Source organism: Mus musculus, chromosome 12, assembly GCF_000001635.26.
Source record: "Mus musculus strain C57BL/6J chromosome 12, GRCm38.p6 C57BL/6J".
Taxonomy (NCBI): Eukaryota; Metazoa; Chordata; class Mammalia; order Rodentia; family Muridae; genus Mus; species Mus musculus.
The window spans coordinates 21,266,593-21,287,435 of NC_000078.6; the positions used below are offsets into that span (position 1 = coordinate 21,266,593).

General features: G+C 45.1%; 3 protein-coding genes across 18 annotated transcripts in view; 2 read left to right on the forward strand and 1 right to left on the reverse strand.

The window, feature by feature from the left end:
* Positions 1 to 3,579, forward strand: part of Asap2 (ArfGAP with SH3 domain, ankyrin repeat and PH domain 2) — a 158,804-nt gene extending 155,225 nt beyond the window's left edge. For all 7 annotated transcript variants that reach the window (XR_001780443.2, XM_006515047.2, XM_006515048.2 and 4 more), the window contains one exon: positions 1,126 to 3,579. Coding sequence is in view for 6 of the 7 variants with exons in the window: in XM_006515047.2 (XP_006515110.1) it covers positions 1,126 to 1,200 (75 nt within the window). In the remaining variant the exon portion in view is untranslated. The remainder of the gene's footprint in view (positions 1 to 1,125) is intronic.
* Itgb1bp1 (integrin beta 1 binding protein 1) lies at positions 654 to 19,700 on the reverse strand. Of its 5 annotated transcripts, none has more exons than XM_006514989.3 (7): positions 19,514 to 19,700; positions 12,808 to 12,938; positions 10,228 to 10,306; positions 8,174 to 8,310; positions 5,464 to 5,556; positions 4,827 to 4,976; positions 654 to 982 (listed from the first exon to the last, which is right to left on the reverse strand). In XM_006514989.3, the coding sequence occupies exons 2-7, from the start codon at positions 12,877 to 12,879 to the stop codon at positions 851 to 853; spliced, it is 663 nt and encodes a 220-aa protein (XP_006515052.1). In that variant the 5' UTR covers positions 12,880 to 12,938; positions 19,514 to 19,700; the 3' UTR covers positions 654 to 850. The 5 variants fall into 5 exon arrangements, with proteins under 5 accessions (XP_006515052.1, XP_006515053.1, NP_032429.1 ...); XM_006514990.4 differs by having other exon boundaries at positions 19,260 to 19,700; NM_008403.5 differs by lacking the exon at positions 654 to 982 and adding an exon at positions 3,210 to 4,365 and having other exon boundaries at positions 19,514 to 19,692.
* Positions 19,681 to 20,843, forward strand: part of Cpsf3 (cleavage and polyadenylation specificity factor 3) — a 28,784-nt gene continuing 27,621 nt past the window's right edge. For 3 of the 6 annotated variants that reach the window (NM_001364372.1, NM_018813.3, NM_001364373.1), the window contains exon 1: positions 19,705 to 19,952. Coding sequence is in view for 3 of the 6 variants with exons in the window: in NM_018813.3 (NP_061283.2) it covers positions 19,903 to 19,952 (50 nt within the window). In the remaining 3 variants the exon portion in view is untranslated. Of the gene's footprint in view, positions 19,953 to 20,212; positions 20,359 to 20,843 lie in introns of all 6 variants that reach the window. The other 3 variants (XM_017315136.2, XR_381202.4, XM_006515158.4) reach the window with 3 other exon arrangements.

The window sequence follows — 20,843 nt, forward strand, 5'->3', positions numbered from 1 at the left end:
TGCGAGGAAGTTGTCCACAGCACTGTGGCAAAGACGCCATGAGAAGCAGCAGTGATGAGACAAGGCGGGGTGGGGTTCAGGAATTAACCAGTGGAATGGGGTATACACAGAAAGCACTTGGCAGGGTCTGCCACCCAGTGGCCACTCGTGGCCCTGCTGCATAGACAAGTATTTCAAAAGGTACCTCAGGACTTGGAGAGGACTTTGCTTGACAGTTGCAGGGAGTTTGACCTGATCTGTAACTGCCCCCCCTGCAAGTCCCCCACCCCCACCCCCCCACCCGCTCTGTGATCAGCCTCCCTCAGCACAGGCCCATTAAGGGCCATAGCTACCAAACTCCCAACTCCTCTACATGCTAAGTTCCTGCACATGGCCGGGCCTGGTGAGAATCCAGCACTGTCTGAGAACCTGGTCTTGCCCCTCAGCATAAACACAGATCAATACCCATCAGTTGGAAGCAGGCATGGAATCACACCATGTTACATACTACCTTATGAAGGAGACACTGACCTGACACACAGGCTTAGCCATGTGTAAAGTATCTATTTCCAAAAGTACAAAAAATTCAGACAGGTGCAAAAGAAGTGAATGTTAGCCGTAACTAGAGGGCCCACCCTTCCTGAGGACCCACAGTTCTCAGTGCTGTTTTTAAAAAAAAAAAAAAAAAAAGCACACTTTGGCAATTTTCCTTTAGAGTTTGCCAATATCATAAACATGGCTGAGATTGTACGTGGCTATAATTGTTATTACCCAGACTGCATGTTTTTAAGCCTTTCTACAAATGCCTGATAAAATATGGAGACACATCATACTTTCTCCAAGTATATGACTTTGAGTATAGTTTCTTTATTCATATACTAAGTGGAGAGTGGGCCAGATGACTTCCCTGTTGTCTTCCATATTGCTGGGGCCCAGGGGCAACATCTGTGTTCACCTGGAGCCATCTGAGGGTATGCGAGGCTTGTGGGAGGAGGCAGGAGCTCTAGCAAGCACAGACAGGAAGGAAAAAGAAAGGACAGCCGGGCGGTTTTTCTATCATTCTTTAGCGGAAGAGATTCCTCTGAACAGATGCTGTGTTGCCCCTTCATGTTTGTAACACTTGTAACCCAAACTTGCTCATTTCAGATCGGCCACATCGATGGAGAGCCCAGCCGCAAAGGAGCGTTTCCCGTATCGTTTGTGCACTTTATTGCTGACTAAACTGCCACTGAACAAAAGCCTTTGTTTAACCGTTATGTTCCGTTTTGTTACTGGTACCAAGGCTAGCCATAGCCAGTCTCACGGACTGTGTTATACGGCAGCCCATCTTTTCATGATACTGTCCTGTTCTGAAAACTCAGAGTCGAGTTTTATATATAAGCAGGTTGTTGTTTTAATAAGTTGTGGTTTTTACAAAACATTGTTATACTTTTACTAGGAAAAGCAATTTCCTTAAGGGGGCGGTGAGAAGCTATTTAACTGTATACCCAGGATCCTGTATTTCCAGGAGTAGCTGAGCCTAAAAACAGCTTAAACAAATTTGGGGGATTCTTAGTTTTCCTTAGCCCAATTCCGACATTGGTTATCTTGTTTAGCACAGTCAGCTTAGCAAGCCAGCACCATACTGCTTCCAGGTCTGTCGCCCTACCCTGGACCTTGTCCACCAATGCCATCCATTCACCTTTAAAGACATGTATTCCTTTGAAACTCAGCCAGTGTCTATTTAAAGCAACTTGGCAATTTATACGTTAGCCTTGTACTTTTCCCCATCTGTGAGGTGGCAGCTGCCATGATCTCCCGCATGTTTGTAGGACCCATGTTGTGAACAGTCATACCTAGCACACTACTGATGGGTTATTACAACACAGCTAACAGCAGGCTGTTCTACACCAGGTAGTTTAAGCTGCAGATCCTGAATTTGGTTAAAAACTAAGGATGATGGATTGCAGAGCAGCTCTTTAAACTAGCTCGCATGCCTGGGGGTTTGAGGATTTGCCTCGTTCAGCATCCCGTCACACAGGTAGAATATGTGGTGCGGGCCACAGTAAGCACATTCTTCCGTGTCCTGGTGCGTGCTCCTGCCCTCCCCTCCCAGCTCCTGAGGACACCCGCTCAGCTTAGTTCTTGTCTTAATAGGATTCTCCAAAAGGAATGGTAGCTACACTGTCTTGAAACTTAGCCTATCCAATTGTTTGTAGTCAAGAACATATCAGAAATCTGTAGACCTTGGGGAGCCCAGTGCCCCCAAACATCCCAGTTACACTATGTAAGCCCATCGCATCACTCCTAAACTTACACTATGTGGGGTGGGGGAGGGGAACTAGGTTGTATATGATAAAAATCAAAACTCATTAGTTTCATGAACTTGACTGTCATACCTCTACTTAATAACATTAAGCACAGGTAAGAGCCGTGGTTAGGATATGGGAAATGAAAGAGGCAAGCATAAGGCCTGAACGAAAGCTGGAGTTTGAGCAAAAGGAATGGATTGAGGGTTAAGCTTGACAGTGAGGCGATGTTGCTGCCGGAAGTGGCACACTTGATCGAAGCAGCCCCTTCTTTATGCTCTTTGTGCAAGGCTCTTACAAGCTCAGAGCTCTCTCTTTGTTTCTTTCAAGGAAAACAGGACAAACTGGAATGTCTTAGGATGCTATATAGTGATTGCTTCCTGTCTTTCAGATTCTGGGTGAAAATGTGTTAGATCTGTAATTGATCTCTCTCTCTCTCTCTCTCTCTCTCTCTCTCTCTCTCTCTCTCTCTCTCTCTCTCTCTCTCTCTCTCTGCTCCCCCAACACTACATCTGTTTTTCACTACTTGTTAATTTCTGTCCCTTTAGCCCTTCTCATCACTTTTCTCGTAGACTTAAGAGCGTGAACAGATGCGTTTTGCACATTGCACTTCCCAATACCTTTTACAGTGCCTCCCCCACCCCCACCCCCACCCCCACACGCATCTGTATCATCGGTCTTAGGTACCTGGTGCCAGCTCTCTGAGGAATCTAGTTGATTTATGTCAACATTTTAACTCCAGTCCCAAGCTAATCTATCAGGTTCACTGGTACATAAATACCTAGGAAATATTTTTCCGCTCTCTAATTTGGTGGCACTATTGTGCAGTAATGGGTAGTCCTTTTTACCAGAAGAGAAGTTCTATTGACTTCCCTCCTTAATTGTCCTTCCTGTTACTCGCTCTTTGCAAACTGAGAAGAGAAAGCAACTGAAAGGAAAGCATTGTAGATATCTATTTATATTTAAAGTTTACATTTCACAAGCGTCAGCTGCGGAATCGGACTTTTTTTCCGCTGCTTTCCATCAGGTCTGACTTGGGGGACGATGACTGAGAAATAGTGCGCAGACTAATGTGATCTGCTGAGGTGGAGAATGACCTGCAGCCAAGAATGCTATTTTGAGATGTATGATATTCAATTCATTCACTTGATTACTTTGGTCTAGTTGCAGCGCAACTGTATATACTGTATAACCTAAACGGATTATTTTCATTGTCTTAATGCAGTGATTTATAATTAGAGCATGTTTAATAAATTGACTTCCTGTTAACCAGTCATTTGACTGGAAAAAAAATAAAGTACTTTTAAATGGACATGGTTCATCTGTAAAGTATTAGCTACTGGCGCCCAGCAACCAGCAGGCGTCCTCCAAGATTCTTCTAACTCTGTGATAAACTAAGTGTACTGGGTATTGTCTAGACAGTACCTCTCTGGTAGGGTGCTTTTTGTCCCAAGCTGACATCATCACTCTAAGGTCACATGCAATTGAGGTTCCCCAGTCCAAACCTCTGCATGTCTCAGTTCCAAGCAAGTGATCCCAAGTCCCTGGGAAGCTACAGGGTGCAGGTCATTCAGAGCAACCTGGGATGACAACAGAGGTTTCTTTATCTTTCTTAGATTTTATGTTTTATGTGCATGTGTGAGTGGCTGCATGTATGTATGTATGTATGTATACATGTATGCCTGGTACCTGAGGAAGCCAGAAGAGGGAGTTGGATCTCTTGGCACTGGAGTTACAGACAGTTTTGAGCCACCATATTGGTGCTGGGAACTGAACCCAGATCCTCTGCAAATGCTCTTAAGTACCAAGCCATCTGTCCAGACCCCAAGGCTTCTCTTTTGTCCAGAAAGCAGGTAATTTATTGGAAGTTGACCTACTGTTAACACCTTTTAGTATAAAACCAATATTTCATACATTACACTTTAGAAAACCGGGTCAGGGCATTACACCCTCTAATAGTCCACAGCTGCAGATAGATGTAGGAACAGGTAAGCTCCGTGGGTCAGTTTCCACTTGCCTGCAGAGTTCAGGACTTGTCAGAGGTCAACACAGAGTCAAATGCTGTGGATAAGACCTTGCAGATTGCTTGGGCTTGCTCCTGGATTGTATGAAGAGACACAGTGTTGGTGGAGGGTGCTATATGACCAACACACATTGTGCAGAATTCTCAAGGAACTACTGAAAAGAAGATAGAGTACAAGCAGAGCCTATACACCTCTCCAGGAGCTTTACCTGCCTACCTCACATTGCTTCCCCCAAACCTACACATCAGGACCTGCCTAGCTGGTCGGCACTCCAGCAGACAGTAATGGCTGGGGCTAAATAAGCCTGAGACTAAGAGAAGGCAACTGGGGAGTAAGGCGAGCCCAGACCCAGACCAGCCAGGTCAGTGTTGCCCAGCAGAAGCATCTCATAGCCTGTCTGAATAGCTGCTGGCCCAGGGTTTATTCGTTCTGAGGATGGCCCCTGGGGAAAGCCTTTTCTCAGCCTTTGAAAGCCGTGAAAGATCACGGTCTCACCATTTCATCTATTGAGTAGGAACAAACCAAGATCTCTCACCAGGCTGTTACACTGGTAAACCCACAGGCTGTACTCTTCGTTGCTTGCATCTGTGGTCTTGAGTGCCAGCAAGCTTTTCCCAGCTCCCAGGCCGTCATCGTAACACACCATCCGGATGATTAGATACAGGGCATGCCTATGCAGAACACCCTGTGGAAATCACAAGACCTTCAGAAAGCTGGGACGTGGTGCCACTGCTTCTCCGTTCTCGGGAAACACGTAGAGTGCTTTACGAGGCTTTAAAAGGTAGGTGCACAGATCTGGGAGAAAAGACGACTCAGTTTCCCACCCAAGGGATACTGGCATACCTAGTTATAGGGTGACTTGCTTTCAGGATCACACTTTCCTGTTTAAACCCAGAGAAATAGGAACAAGGTCATCTAAACTGCCCACCTCGCTGCCTAGACTCCACACCAACCAACAGCTACTTTCAAACGACAGGGGGTCCCTAGATGAAGCTCACTGGGGGCCCACATGCATGTGGGAAATATAACAGAAGCTCATGTGTGCTCTCAGGAATGAGCAGAGCTTAACACCGGCCACCAGGCAACCACACAGGACACAGGAGTCCAAGTGTGGCCCTTAAAGGCTGGGGTCCCTGGTCTCACAGAACGTACTTACTGAGCACTGCACTTACATGCTGATCCGTGGTCGAGACTTTTATGCCGTACTTAGAAACGCCCAGAATGAACTCCTCTTCCAAAGGCACAAAAGGCAACTTTCCATCTTGCTTCAGAGTGAACATAAATCAGAGCACACAGGAAAACCACAAGATCATCTTAGGTTCCATTGGTTGCATTTGGAATCTGATCATCACTGCCTCAGGCCCTTTAGAATCCAGTCTACACAACTATTCCCCACCCCTACCTCCAAATTCAGATGGATCGTTCCCTGTGTACTGTTCTGTCCTTTGTCAACGCTAATGGAAACTGGAGATCCTAGCCACAGATCCTGGTGACGTTAAAGTATTTACATAATTAAGCCAGGTGTGTTGGTGCAAACTTTTAGTCCTAACAACTCTGGAGGCATAAGCAGGCATTGAGTTCAAGGCCAGCCTAGTTTACACAGTGAGTTCTAGGATAGCCAGGGCTGTGTACCTTGCCTGAACACAAAATAAAACTTACATTACTTAGATTTTAAAATCCTCAAAGATCATTTTCATGTCAGGACAAGGAATGACTGGGAAGTTAGGTATCAGGGACCACCTTTCTTACAGTCGTTTTCTGTCTGACTGCTAAGATACAGGTCCTGGGAGGATTACAAACTGTTGATGAACTTCACTCCCCAAACTGTCAATCATCAGTTTGAGCTGTTGAGTGATACCTGGTCATACCCTGACCCCCAGCAGATCAGCTGGTCCCATCTACCCCAGAATGCTGCCTAATTTGTCTTCTCTCAATAAAGATATTACTGGCAGATAGTAGATGTACTGTAAATGGTTTGTAGACCAATGAATTATAATAAGTGAGCCATGTCCAGACGACTCTGCTCTTGGCCTTACCAATATTAATAGAGTAATAATATAAAAGAGTAATAATATCCTGCCAACCATTTCTCACAGATCTAGGACAATTACAAGGATCAAAATAATGCTAAGGTCAATAATGGCATTTTACCAAACAAAAAGCTCTATGGTGAATGAACAACTTAGCCATCCTTACAGAACGAAGAGAGTGCTAATAAAGTTCTGAACATCTTTCCTCATAACAGTATTTGTCACTTACGCTTTGTTTGGGTGACCATGTTCCAAGATAAATCAGGGATAACTAACAAGCTCTACCAAAAGTTCTGCTAAGCTGCAAGTTAGATTCACTAATTTCCTTCAGAGCCATAACGATACAAGTCCTGTCTAATCTCTATGACTTAAGAGACGGAAGGGTAGGGGGCCGGGCGTGGTGGCGCACGCCTTTAATCCCAGCACTTGGGAGGCAGAGGCAGGCGAATTTCTGAGTTCAAGGCCAGCCTGGTCTACAGAGTGAGTTCCAGGACATCCAGGACTACACAGAGAAACCTGTCTTGAAAAAAAAAAAAAGAGACGGAAGTTGTCCTGGAAGTTCTGGGGTTCTTGCTATACAGACCATGATGGCCTTGAACTCACAGATATCTGCCTGTCTCTGCCTCCTGACATGTAAAGGTAAATGTATAGATCTTATCATTTTATTCTATAAACAGTATGGCATCTTTATTTTTCTACACCTAGATTTTATTAAAAGATGTGTTTAAAATGTATATTGTTTTGCCTGCCTTTATGTCTATGCCATGAGCATACAGTTTAAGGAGGCAAAGGAGAAAGTTGATCCTCTGGAGCTGCAGTTACAGATGGTTGTGAGCCACCATCTACATCCTGGGAACAGAACTTGGGTTCTCTGTAGGAACCGCTGTGCTCTTAGCCATCAAATGGCCTGTCTAGCCCTCCAATGGTGATGATTTTTCTGACTTGAGTATATTTTCAAAACCCCTCAGCTTAATTTTTGTTGGAAATGGAATATAAGAAAAGAGATACACTGGCAGTGATGGCTCATGACTTGGGCAGAAGGCAGGCAGACCTCTGAGTTAGAGGCCAGCCTGATCTATAGAATGAGTTCCAGGACAGCCAGGCCACATAGAGGAACCCTGTGCTGAAAAAGACAGAGAAGCTGGGCAGTGGTGGCACACACCTTTAATCCCAGCACTTGGGAGGCAGAGGCAGGGGGATTTCTGAGTTCGAGGCCAGCCTGGTCTACAAAGTGAGTTCCAGGACAGCCAGGGCTACACAGAGAAACCCTGTCTCAAAAACCAAAAAAAAAAAAAAAAAAAAAAAAAAAAAAAAAAAAAAAAGAAAGAAAGAAAGAAGAGAAAGAAGAAGAAGGAAGGAAGGAAGGAAGGAAGGAAGAAAGAAAGAAAGAAAGAAAGAAAGAAAGAAAGAAAGAAAGAAAGAAAGAAAGAAAGAAAGAAAGAAAGAAAGAAAGAGAGAGAGAGAGAGAGAAAAGAAAAAAAGAGAAAAAGAGATAGTTTTTGAAAGAGATAGTTTTTGTTTGGTTTTTGGTGGGGGAAGGCTTTGAACGATTGTTTTAGAGAAAAACAGAGTCTAAGAGGTAGGTGCATTCAGTTTTTTCTATCAAACAAGGATACCAGTCAACCCCATAAAGTAAAACGTTCTATGCCTGGAGAAAGCGGTTTCTTCCTATGAGTGTCTCTCCAGGGCCCCTTGCACCATCTGTGACTCCATGCTGACTCAGGAGGAGATCCAGCTTTAGCCAAAGATGGTGAGCTCCCTGCAGTGAGCCCAAGAGAAACATTTTTCTTCAAGGCTGCCCGTTAAGCTGCCAGATGGTTCAGTTGGAACCCAGCTTTGTTCTGTCACTCACCTGGGCGACATCTATGTAATTTATCAGGTCTAGTGGTCCTTCAAGGCTCTTCCCCTCAGACACGGCCAGTTTCTCGATGGCACCAACATACTTTATTCGGAACTCAGCACATGTGTCTAAATTGCTGTTACTCTGTCCTAAGATTACAATAGACATTGAAAAGTGATGCCTACTTTACAGAACATTCTCAGTCCTTGTATGTATATTATGTATGAGATATATACATATATATAATAAAACATATAAATATGTAAATAATATAAAATTAAAATGTATATTATAAAGCAAGACTGTCATTAGAATAGCTATGTTAACTTTTGTTTTACAGATTTATTTTTACTTTACATGTCAGGTGTTTTACCTATATCTATACATGTATCATATGCATCCAGTGTCTGAAAAGGCCAGTAAAGGGTGGCAGATCCCCTGGAACTGGAGTTGCAGACAGTTGTGAGCTTTCACGTGATACCTGGGAACCCACCCAGGGCCCTCTGCACTCTTAACCTCTGAGCCATCCCCAGCCCGGGTTTCATTTTTGAGACAGTTTCACTGGGTTCACCAGGCTGGCTTGGAAGTCACAGAGCTACCTGTCTCAGCCTCCCAGACACTGGGATTAAAGGTACACTCTACCACATCAGCTTTCTATTTAATTTTTTTACTGGTTTTTGAGGCAGGGTCTTACCATCCAACTCTAGCTAGCCTAGAACTTACTATATAGACCAGGTTGGCCTCAAACTCCTAGAGAGCCACCTGTCTCTACGTGCTGGGATTAAAGGCAGGCACCACCATGCCTGGGCCTACTCCTAGGTTTTTTTAGTTACAAGCTTCTAAGTGCAAGATGGTTTGATATAATAAGGAACCTAAATTTTTATTAAGCTTTTTTCCTCAGTGACTACCTACACCAGATATATAAAAGCTTCAATAATGGGGCAAATGGATACTGATGACCTTCATTTTAAAATCAACAAAAATTTAAAAAGCCAACTAGATAATGAATGGCACCATTGTATTACACATCTACTGGTTGCTGCCATTTCCTGACTCCAGACATCTGTCCTGTCGTTCTGCCAGAAACAGCAACTTTTTTTTTTAACTTATGTAGAATAATGTGAGGGATAGGATGTCCCTTAATGGAAACAAAGCCGGACAGTGGTGGTGCATGCCTTTAATCCCAGCACTTGGGAGGCAGAGGCAGGCGGATTTCTGAGTTCGAGGCCAACCTGTTTTACAAAGTGAGTTCCAGGACAGCCAGGGCTACATGAAGAAACCCTGTCTTGAAAAACCAAAAAAAAAAAAAGAAAGAAAGAAAAAAGAAAAACCAAAAATAAATAAACAAATATAAATAAATAAATAAATGGTAACAAGATCTAGCCAGTATAGAAAATCTCTCAAAGCACTGTGATACAGTGCTAAAGAAATACAGTGCAATTATATTTATACTGTTTGTGAATGAAAATGATTCCAACATTTTAACATCTAGAGGTAAAGATAATTTTAAGTGCCAATATTATTTTAGGTAAAATAAAAATGAATACAGTTTATTTCCAATTACTAGCTAATTATGGAGCTCAGCTAGGAGTCTAATTTCTAAGAAGCAACTAATTTGAGGTGACTGTATAACTGCACAGGGACACACATCCTCATTTCCTATGTGTCTGCTGGTCATCTCAACTAGGGTATCTGGAGGCAGCCCGCAAGGTTAATGGTTCCTAAATCCTTCACCACTAACACATCTGATCCGTTCCCATAAACATTAAGCCCAAGTATAATTCTGTCTCTGCTCCCCTACCTATTATAAAGCTGTTTTGGAACTGCTAAGTCACTGTCATGGGATGTTTCAAATGCTTGCTCTCAGACCCACTGTGAACACTGCCTAAGTGCCTACCACACAGCACCTTCACCCATCTCACCAAACTGTGGTGCATTTCTGAAATTTCCAGAAGTGGCAGAGGAGAGGGAGAAAAACCAGACCAGGAGACATCGCTCTAACCTACCACACAAAACACTGAGTAAACCCAACATCAGTCACCAAGTCACCCAGCCCCTCCTCATACCTGAGCTTTTAGTGGAGTCTGTATCGAGGCTGGCGACAGTGCTGGATCTTGAAAGTCCTCCAAGGCTGGAATCCACAGACTGAGAAGAAAGACAGTAAGACATGTCTTCTCTGATGCAAATTACTTATGACACAAAATCTGGTCAATAATTCAAGCAGACTGACTGCGGCTAAAGACATTTTCTTTTTTTTTTTTTAATGTATGTGAGTACATTGTGGTTCTTCTCAGACACACCAGAGGAGGGCCTCAAATCCTATTACAGATGCTTGTGAGCCACTATGTGGTTGCTGGGAATTGAACTCAGGACCTCTGAAAGAAGAGCCAGTGTTCTCAACTTCTGAGCCATCTGTCCAGCTCGGCTAAAGACATTTTCGACAGCCAACTTCAAAATGTGACAGGTGCTCTTGCAACCACATACCAGATGCAGATAATGTATGTGATATTGGCATCTTCAGGCTGAGGCTGAACGTTAAGTCCCCTCCCCGACTCTGCCTTACACTGAAGTCTCCATGAACGCCTCTTCTTGCTTTCCTATTATTTCCATGGAACCTCAAAAGAACCATGTGCAGAAAGACAGACATTGAGCAATGTCTCTGTCTGAGAAGTGAAGAGAAGCCAGGAGATCCCCCCCCCCATCCCTAATCTGGCCCTCTGCAACTCCTTCCTCTTGTTTCTGCCACAGCAGGCTCAGGGATATTAGCAGATGGCATGGCTGTCAATGTGAACAGAACAACAAATCTGGTGACCAAGATAAAACTATGTAAGTAGTTCTAAGGGATAAATGTGTCATTCCTTTCCTTAGAAATGCCATTCTGTGAAAACCCTGACTCAGAAGGGGAGTGTTTCATAAATCCGTTGGCACTGCCAGGCAATATTCAAAAAATCTGGTAAAGGGAGGGAGCTTAAGCAATCTTGCTGTGAAGGAAATACTAAACACAACAACAAACCCTAGACTCCAAGACATCTCACCCCTCAATGCCTGCAATTTCTGTCATTTAAATATTGTATGGGCTAGTGAAATGATGCAATTCTTCAAGAGGACCTGAGTTCAGGTCCCAGCTCAGAACCCACCATAAGTCCAGCTTCAGGGCTCCAGTGCCTTCTTTTAGACTTTGTAGGCAACCACATTCATCTGCATATAACATCCCTCGTATATATGTACAGATAACTAAAAATAAACCTTAAAAATTTAATTAAATAAAAAAATGAGACCCAAGCATGGTGCCCCTAGCACTTGGACTGGGAAGAATCAGGGGATAACGGTTCTGCCCTGCTATAGGAGACCATGCTGTGAAGTAAGACTAGCCTGAGCTACCTGGAACCCTATCTGGAGGAGGAGAAGAAAAGAGGCTATATATTGTGGGCAGTGGACCGTGCCATCAGACAGAAAACTCGGTACGGTCAGGTGGAGTCAGAAACCCCAGTATCCTCATACCTGAGGACCGTAGGTGTTTCATTTACTCCCAACCAGGTTCCTATCCCGGAACATGTGACCACAACACGCCATGGAAAGGACTGTGACAATCAGTCTGAAGTCTCTCTGCATGCAGATGAGGCATCCTTAACATCCACGACCAAGCCAATAGAAACCTCTGCTCTTAGATCCCAACCCACCCCAAAATGTATAAAAGATCCTGTCCACAAGGGATAAAACACACGAACTTCATTTCAAAGACCTTCTGAGAGCATCTGTCATAGAGAGCTGTAACACTTTGGGGAAGGGAATTCTCTGCTGGAAACTGCTCCAACCTACTGCAGTCACTTCCTGCTTGGTGGCCCCCAAGCCCTGCTGCCCTGCAGAGTAGCTACATTGACTCCAGAGCAGTGGAGGCAGTGGTAGAGACTGGCCTTGATCTGACTCTCGCTCCCCTTTGGAGAGCACAACTCTTTGGCCGCTTAGGCAGGGCCAGAGCCCCGCAGATCCCCTCAGCTATCGTTCGGAACAGAGTGGCAATATATGGGTCATTGAGATGGGTTTAAAGGTAAGAGCACTTGTTGCCCAAGTCCTACAACATGAGTTCAATCCCCATATGCACATGGTGGAAGCCTAGAATTAACTCCTGCCAGTGTCCCTCTGACCTCCACAAACCATATAATGTGCCTCAATCCCTCAAATAAATGTTTTTTAAAAGTTTTTTTAAAAAATGTTAAATCAGGGCTAGGGAGATGGCTCAGCAGTTAAGAGCATTGTGTACTCTTCTAGAGATCCTGAGTTCAATTCCCAGTAATGACATGGTGGCTCACAACAATCTATACTGGGATCTGATGCCCTCTTCTGGCATGCTGGCATACATGCAGACAGAGCACTTATATACATAAAATACAATTTTAAAAATTGTTAAATCAGGGTGTTTTAACAAGACCACTCATAGCTTTAGTCCCACTTGGTGGAATTTAAAAATTTCAGAAATATACCAAAACAATAAAATTAGAACAAACATGGAGTGGTTAAGTAGTGCAAAAACAGGCATTATAGGCAGGTAGGGTGAAGACTCTGGGTCTGGCCATGTACACTGTGCGGAGCCAGTTAGGAGAGGCATCGTCAGTGCTCTGTGCGTCTGTCCCACCCTGGCCTCTTACCTTGCTCTTTGTACTGATTTCACTGCTCTGGGAACTGCTGCTGCTGTGTCTCTTCTTGCCTTTGCGAAACATCTTTCACCATAGCTCGATCCAGAGAAGATGCCGCAGTGGAACAAGTGTTGTTTCCAGGACTGTCAAGAAAAGCAACATCAGCTGGGTAGTGGCGCATGCCTTTACTCCCAGCACTCGAAAGACAGAGGCAGGCAGATCTTAGTGAGTTCCAGGTCAGCATGATCTGCAGAGTAAGTTCTAGGCCAACCAGGGCTACATAAACCCGTCGTCAAAAAAGAAAAAGAGAAAAAAAAAAAAAAGCAACAGCAGCCGGGCATGGTGGCGCATTCTAGAACAGCCAAGGCTACACAGAGAAACCCTGTCTCCAAAAAAACAAAACAAAACAAAACAAAACAAAACAAAAGAAAGAAAAGAAAAGAAAAGAAAAGAAAAGAAAAGAAAAGAAAAGAAAAAAAAAGCAACAGCAGACTTCCAGAGCACAAACAGAAACCATCAGCCCTTTCCACATCTGTGGGTGTGTTCCTTTTCCTTCCCTTGGATGCACTCTTTTTCATCCTTTTCCTCTATTAAATTATAAAATGCTGCTCTGGGAATGAGGCTCTGTGGCTTAGCACTTGACTAGCAATGTGTGAGCACCTGGCTTCAAACCCTATTGCTCTCTTAAAGATTTTTCAGACGTGGCTGGAGAGATGGCTCAGCAGTTAAGAGTGCCTGATGCTCTTTCAGAGGACCCGAGTTTGGTTCTCAGTGACATCAGGTGGCTCGCAACCACCTGCAGTTCTAGCTCCAGAAGATCCCGTTGTACTTTTCTGGTTTCTGATGGCACCTACATGACTGTAGTACGTACACACACACACACACACACACACACACACACACACACACACACACAAAATTTATACACCAGGGCAGGAGAGTTGGCAGATTGGTTAAGAGCAGTTGCTCTTATAGTGAGCCTGGGTTAGGTTGCCAGCCTTTCACAGCAATCTGTGACTCTAGTTCCAAGGGATCTGATTGTAACCTCCCCCCTCCCCAGCCTGAAATCAGGCTGGTGAGGCTTGACTGTTATCACCAGATCATCAGGTGTGGAGCCTGCCACCCTATCGTTCTGCCACTCCCACTGCCACTACCTGCCGCCCGGAGTATACACGTGGTCACCTGCAGCTGGACTCCAAAGATGATTTGGCGGGAATGGGCCCCTCCCCCTTCTTTATAACCCCGTGTTCTGAATATTAAAATTGAACCTTGATCAGACTAATGTCTTGGTTCCATCCTTTCTCGTGCCGCTTAGGTTCCCTCTTTTCTTCCAGATTCCAAGACGCCTTCCAGGCTCGAACCCAGACATGTGAGCCGCTGGCCGGCCTCCACATCTGATGCCTTTTTTCTGGTCTTTGTAGGCACCAGACGCATATGTGGCTCACATACACACATGCAGGCAAAACACTAATACACATAAAAATAAGTAATTCTTCAAAAAAATTGACAAAATGTGAACGAACCAAAAAATCTGTCAGAGTGATAGACGAAAAGTCCTTTTCCTCAAACTAACACATGCTGCCAGTTCTCAAAGATTCAGAGGCCATACCTTTCAAGCAATTTAAGAGTTGACTAAACCATGTGACATCTTATCAAACAAGACACTGAGATCCAGTTACTTCAGGCACTCAGTAGAGAGTCAGGGCTAAGGGCTGAGTACTAGCATTCACATTCTCTACCTCTACCTCCAGGGTACTGAGTAAGACAGAATCTTCCTATGTAGCTCAGGCTAGACTTAAACTCATGATACTCTTGTCTGAGCTTCCCAAAAGCTGGAATAACAAGTAAGGACCACAATGGCTGTTAATACGTGCATTTTCTTTTCATAGACAAAGACATTTAAGTAAAAATCTGACATAAAAACACACCTAGGTATCAGCTCCTTACCTCCCTGCAACTAGAAAAAGCAGGAACTTAAGGAAGGTGAGGGACAGCCTTGGTAGGGACACGGCCTTGGTAGGGACAGAATGACCTAATTCCTGTCCCTGCCTGTCCCTGGGAAAAGGCCAGCAGGCATGAGCCTGCACATGTAGATGGTTGCTGTGGGCACAGAGCTTGTTTGTATAATGTGCATATTTTCATGTTCCTCTTGTTAAAGTTAAGGACTTCATGATAATCAGAGACAGCATTGAGTCCAGGAGGCAAAGGTGTGGCTAATATCCAACAAAATGGTAAACATTGGGACCTTCAGGACAGCCCTTAAGGCTATGGAAAAGAACTATAAAAACATGAGTTCGAAAATATATAATTTCTCAACTCTGCAAAAATATAAGGATGAAGTATAAATTGTGTAAGGCGCTTCACAGATCTAAAGGAACAGAGGCAGCTTATACTATTAGCCAGTTTGTCATAAAGATACAAAGACAGGCAGATACAGATGCAGACTCCTGAGTTCAAGGTTAGCCTAGGATAGAACTAAGACCCAGGTGTGGTAAGAATGGTAATCTCAGGATGAGGTCCTACCCAGCTAAATTTACAAAGGCAGGCAGATCTCTGAATTCTTTTGCAAGGTTAAAAGAAAATGTGTGCTTGTAGTCTACTAAGGAGGGCTGGAATCACAGATGTTGGTTCATAGGATAACAAAGGGGAACCTGGAATAAATAACTAAAACAATATGTAAAGAAAAAAACTGGGCTTCTGGTCTGCATGAAATGAGCTAGCAGAAAGAGACAGCAGTTCTTTTTAAAAATTTTCTTGGGCCGGGCGGTGGTGGCGCACACCTTTAATCCCAGCACTTGGGAGGCAGAGACAGGCGGATTTCTGAGTTCGAGGCCAGCCTGGTCTACAGAGTGAGTTTCAGGACAGCCAGAGCTACACAGAGAAACCCTGTCTCAAAAAAAACACAAAAAGAATCTGGAGTTAGTTTAATAATTCACTAGCACCTTCAACTACTGAAACCTCTCCAAATACTCTCTCCCGGGAGCTCAGAGAATATGGAAGGCCTGTGGTGGAAATCATATTTCAAACCAAGGCCGGTCCTTGGCACTCTACAGATCATGCTTATGCCAGAACCAAATCCTTGTATTATTCTCCAAGGCTCCACACACAACAGTGTGCAGAGTAGCTTCCCGTTCCCCTGACTAACCCAGTCCTTTCCAGGCTGAACAGTGGACCTCGTAGAGGAAGAAGCTGAGTTAAATTGGTAGTGGGTGGACACCCACTCAGGTGTCTTCTGTGTGTGTAGAACCCACTCTCAGCCCACCTTCTAGGCCACCTGCCATGGTGGCCTGAGCCTGAGAGTTTAGTCAGCCTCTCACCCGGTCTCCTTCTCAATATATACTTTATTTGTAGCATTTAGAGCTGACTCACCGCTCAGTAAGTAGGCAGTAAGCACTTAGATGCTGGGGGACTCATGGCACAAGGACAAAACTGACCCATGGGTAGGTGAACGTGGGTGTGTCCATTTTTAGTGGGAGTGAGTAGATCAATAACAACAACAAAAAATATTAGGGAACAATCATTCCCATGAGGAAAACTAAAGAGAGAGGCAGGAGCAAAAGGAGAGAAGGCCCAAGGCCTGCAGGCCAGAGGCAAGTATCATTTGAGCATAGCAGTCCATAGACATGTTCCTACAGCAGGCAAGAAACAGGACCAGATTTCTGCTTTATAGAACCTCACTGGGCACCAGATATGGAGCTAACCGCCTGAGAGCAAAGGGGGCTAAAGGTTATTTGAGTACTGTGCAGAAGTTGCTGCAAAGGATAAGTCCAAAAGATGCCTGTAGTGATGGAGGGACAGCGGGAGAGCCGTATTCCTAGGCCTGGGCTAAACTAGGTTAACCTAGTACCATAAAATACCATGTTGGTGGTCTATGATAGTTAAAGTGCTGGTATATGACATACTTAGGCACATTATATTTTAGTACAGACTTCTTGGTGTTTACAGAGGATTGGTTCCATAACCACACAAGTGAATATAACCTACACACACAATCCCATACACTTTAAATAACTTCTAAATTACTTAGTGTAGCTAGGCAAGTACCCTCCACTGAGCTGAACATTATATCTAGTGTGAGTGCTACAGAAATAGTTGATATGATGTATTATTTACAAAATAATGATAAGGAAAGTCTCCACTTCTTTGGTACAGTGGAATTTCGGTCTTGTTTTTACAACACCTCTTTAAAAATCTGGGCTTGTTTAAACCTGAGCATGCAGAACCCATTAGCTGTGGAGAGATGACTACAAATTTAAATGCATATTTCTTTTTAAAAAAAAAAATTACTTATTTATTTTATATATGTGAGTTCACTATAGCTGTCTTCAGACACACCAGAAGAGGGCATCAGATCCCATTTCAGATGGTTGTGAGCCACCGAGTGGTTGCTGGGCATTGAACTCAGGATCTCTGGTAGAGCAGTCAGTGCTCTTAACCGCTGGACCATCTTTCCAGCCCCCATATTTCTATATTAATTTTTAAAGTTACTTAATAAAATGTGGTTCTGCTGGGCAGTGGTGGCGCACACCTTTAATCCCAGTACTTGGGAGGCAGAGGCAGCTGGATTTCTGAGTTTGAGGCCAGCCTGGTCTACAGAGTGAGTTCCACAGCCTGGGCTATACAGAGAAACCCTGTCTCGAAAAGACAAAAAAAAAAAAAGTGGTTCTGTTGTTAGAATCTTAAAGCATCCCCACAGATCCTTGGCGATGATTGGATATCACCAAGGCCTTTGCAACTTCTCAAAACTTGCTCTGCAGCATCAATCCAGGAACTGAGATGGGGAAAGAACTGGTTAGTCTTTGATATCTGCTGCTGTTCTGGGTGTATGTACTTAATCAAATTGTTCTTGCTTCTAAATTATTCATGCTTAAAAATGAGCCAGGGGATGCTATCTGTCAGCTGAAAGTTACACAGATTCATCAAATGCAAAAACTGCCAGAGGCTCCGACCTGCTCCTCCCTCGTCTCTCCCACTCAGGCAATTAAGCCATCACTGGTAGGAACCAGAAAATCATCAATCCCTCACTGTTCTTCAACCTTCACATCCAACTAAGGACCAGGATCCCAGGTCCATGGCAGACTCTGCCTCAGCTTGGTAACCAGCCCCACATCTTTGGGGGGAACTAATGGCATTCTTTCAGCGTGAATGTGATGATCCTCAATCTATAGAAAACGCCCAAGTTCACAGTCTGACACACTTAAAGAATCCACACACCCACTATAGAGGCTTTGTGGGTAAAAGCCCTTACTTTTAAAAAAAGAAAAGGTGTGTGTAGGAGTAGATTGCCCCTGGAGCTGGTGTTGAGCCACAAGCACCAAAACTTGGATCCTCAATAAGACAGGTAGATGCTCTTATCCACTGAGTCAGCTCTCTGAATGAATGATCTTGTCCTACAGAACTCCTTGTGGCTCTAAGGTCTGCCTCCACATTTTAGCCACAAAAAGAAGGAGGAGGGGGGCTGGAGAGGTGGCTCAGCGGGTAAGAGCACTGACTGCTCTTCCCGAAGGTCCTGAGTTCAATTCCCAGCAACCACATGGTGGCTCACAACCACCCGTGATGAGGTCTGGCGCCCTCTTCTGGTGCATCTGAAGACAGCTACGGTGTACTTACATATAATAATAAATAAATCTTTAAAAAAAAAAAAGAAGGAGGAGGAGGAGGAGGAGGAGGAAAAGAAGATAACAATGATTTCTTTCAAACACAGATCAGAGCTCAGTATTATTAGGCCGTTGTTCACCGGTGTCCTACTAAGATTTGACTACTAAGATTTGACTAAGGAAGGTCAAATCCCTCCAGCAAGAACCCACCCAGGGCTCTCCAACCACTCTCTCTCAAGCTTGTCTTCAACAATGAGCTACACATCTCTCAGGAACGCAAAGCCACTTTGGTTCTGAGCGGTTCTAAGCTCCTGTATGTTCTTATACTATCTAACTTTCCCTCCCACAGAACTCTCATTTTGTAAGTTCCTTGGCAACTACTTGCCTCGCACAACTTATTTCGGGCCTTTTAAAGAAAGCCTTCCTTGGACTTTCAGGTTGGACTAAAAGACATCAGATCACAGCATTAAAATGTCATCTTCTTCTTTAAACTCCCACTCCCTCAACTAACTAGTGCAAGGCGAGGCTGAATTGGTTCTCAGTAGATAGACAGTATAGCGGAAGAGGACTCGTTACAGGGTTCTGACAATTGCCCTAGGAGGTGATATCCAATAACGTCGCCAAGATGCTCCAGAAACCGCTAGCCCTCACTCTGGCCCATCTGGAGCAGCCGGTCCCTAGGGTCATCGGAGCCTTCCGAGCAGTGAGAACGCCCAGCTGCATTCACGTGAGTCAACCAAGCCAGAGATTCAATAACTTGTCCCACATCACAAAGTTTACTTGGGGACCCCGACAAGATCAGGCTTCCAAAGCTCTGCACACATGCCTCGCACAAGTGAGGATGTAGACAGCTAACTCCAACCCCACCTGGGTGCAGCAACAAGCAGAGGGAGGCCTCAGGGTCTTGCGGAGCCTGGTCCCCGGGGAGGCAGGCGGTAGACCTGTCACGGGAACGCGGGTCCCTCCCTGACCGGGCGCCGAGCTCCTCTTCCTTTCCCCGGTTTGCACTCTGTCGGTGCCTCAGCCTCGGGACGTGGAGGGAATGGGAGGACGGCGGGCTGCGGGGTACTCCCCACACACCCGCACCCTCTGGCCCGGCTGAGGCGAGGCCCGGTTCTCACCTCGCCTCCTCGGCTCGTTCCCCGGTCGCCCCGGTCTCGCGGGGTGTGGGATGGTCCAGCGGCGGCGGCCGGTAGGTTATTCCAGTTCGTATTCCAGCTCCGGCTTTGCCAGTTTTCCTGCCCTGGTCCGCTGGGCCACGCCCCTATCATGCGCAGGCGCAGTCTTTAGGCCGCGCCTCCAGTTCCTTAACCGCACCTCCGGGAACCTAAAGAACCTCGTTCTCGAACCGGAAGTTGGAGGGCCGAATCTAGCTCCGGGAACGCTAGAGCGCCGGAAGTTGTGTGTTGGTGGTGGGGGTTTTTTCTTCTTTGGTTTGCAGTAGCTGTGCTTTGAATTTAGAGACTGCGGCGACGAGTTCGTGGTCCACGCTGCTCCTGAGACTGCCAGGATGTCTGCGATTCCTGCAGAGGAGAGCGACCAGCTGCTGATCCGACCCCTGTAAGGGATGCGCTAGAGAGGGAGCGAGCCCCCCTCCCCGTATGTGTGAGAGCCTGGAGGGACCCCCGCGGAGGCAGCTGCGGGTCCAGCCTCTCAGGTTCAAGGGATTTGGAGAACATTGATCGATGGGCTATCTAGGTTGAATGTCATTTTTCCTTCAGTCTCGGGGAGGGTATTTTGGGGAAAAAAAATCCAGGTCATTGGGTGTTTTCATAAAGAAAGGGTTGCCAATTAACACAAGTCTGGATCTCGTACATCAGAGCAAGCCTTGAGGGAACCGACAGATAGAGGACACTGCAAGGAAGAACTGCATCTGCCTCCTTTCCAGGACCCTACACGTGCTCAGATGGGCGGGGAAATTAAAGACGTGGTGTATGTACTTTGAGAGCTCAGACCTTAGCAGAAGGTAGGAGGAAATTGGAGAGGGGAAAGCTGAGGCGTTTCCGCGAGAAATTAAGAGCTAAATCACCATAAAAGATTGGTTTTAGTGGAAATGGCGTTCTGGAATATTTTGTAGAGAATTGCCTCACACATTTAAAGGTGCAGAACGTACTGGATGAGCGGTGAGACTCATCCAATACACGTGGTTGTTGTTCAGCATGAGACACTATTTGGCACCACATGAATGTGTACATTTTCAAAGGCCGGAAACTATCTCCTTTACCCACTCATAAAGTAAGATTTACTGAGCACTTACCAATGAATGTACCCAAGTGATGCTGTCATCTCCCTATATACACTAAGCAAATATCAAACAAAATCACCAGGCATGGGCTGAGTTCATTGATTTCACGCCTTTGGTGAAATTGTAAAGTGGGGAGTGCTGGAATGAGTTTGTGAAAATAGACAGCTACGTTGGTGTCAGACCTGAAACCCAGTCTTCCTGTTTAA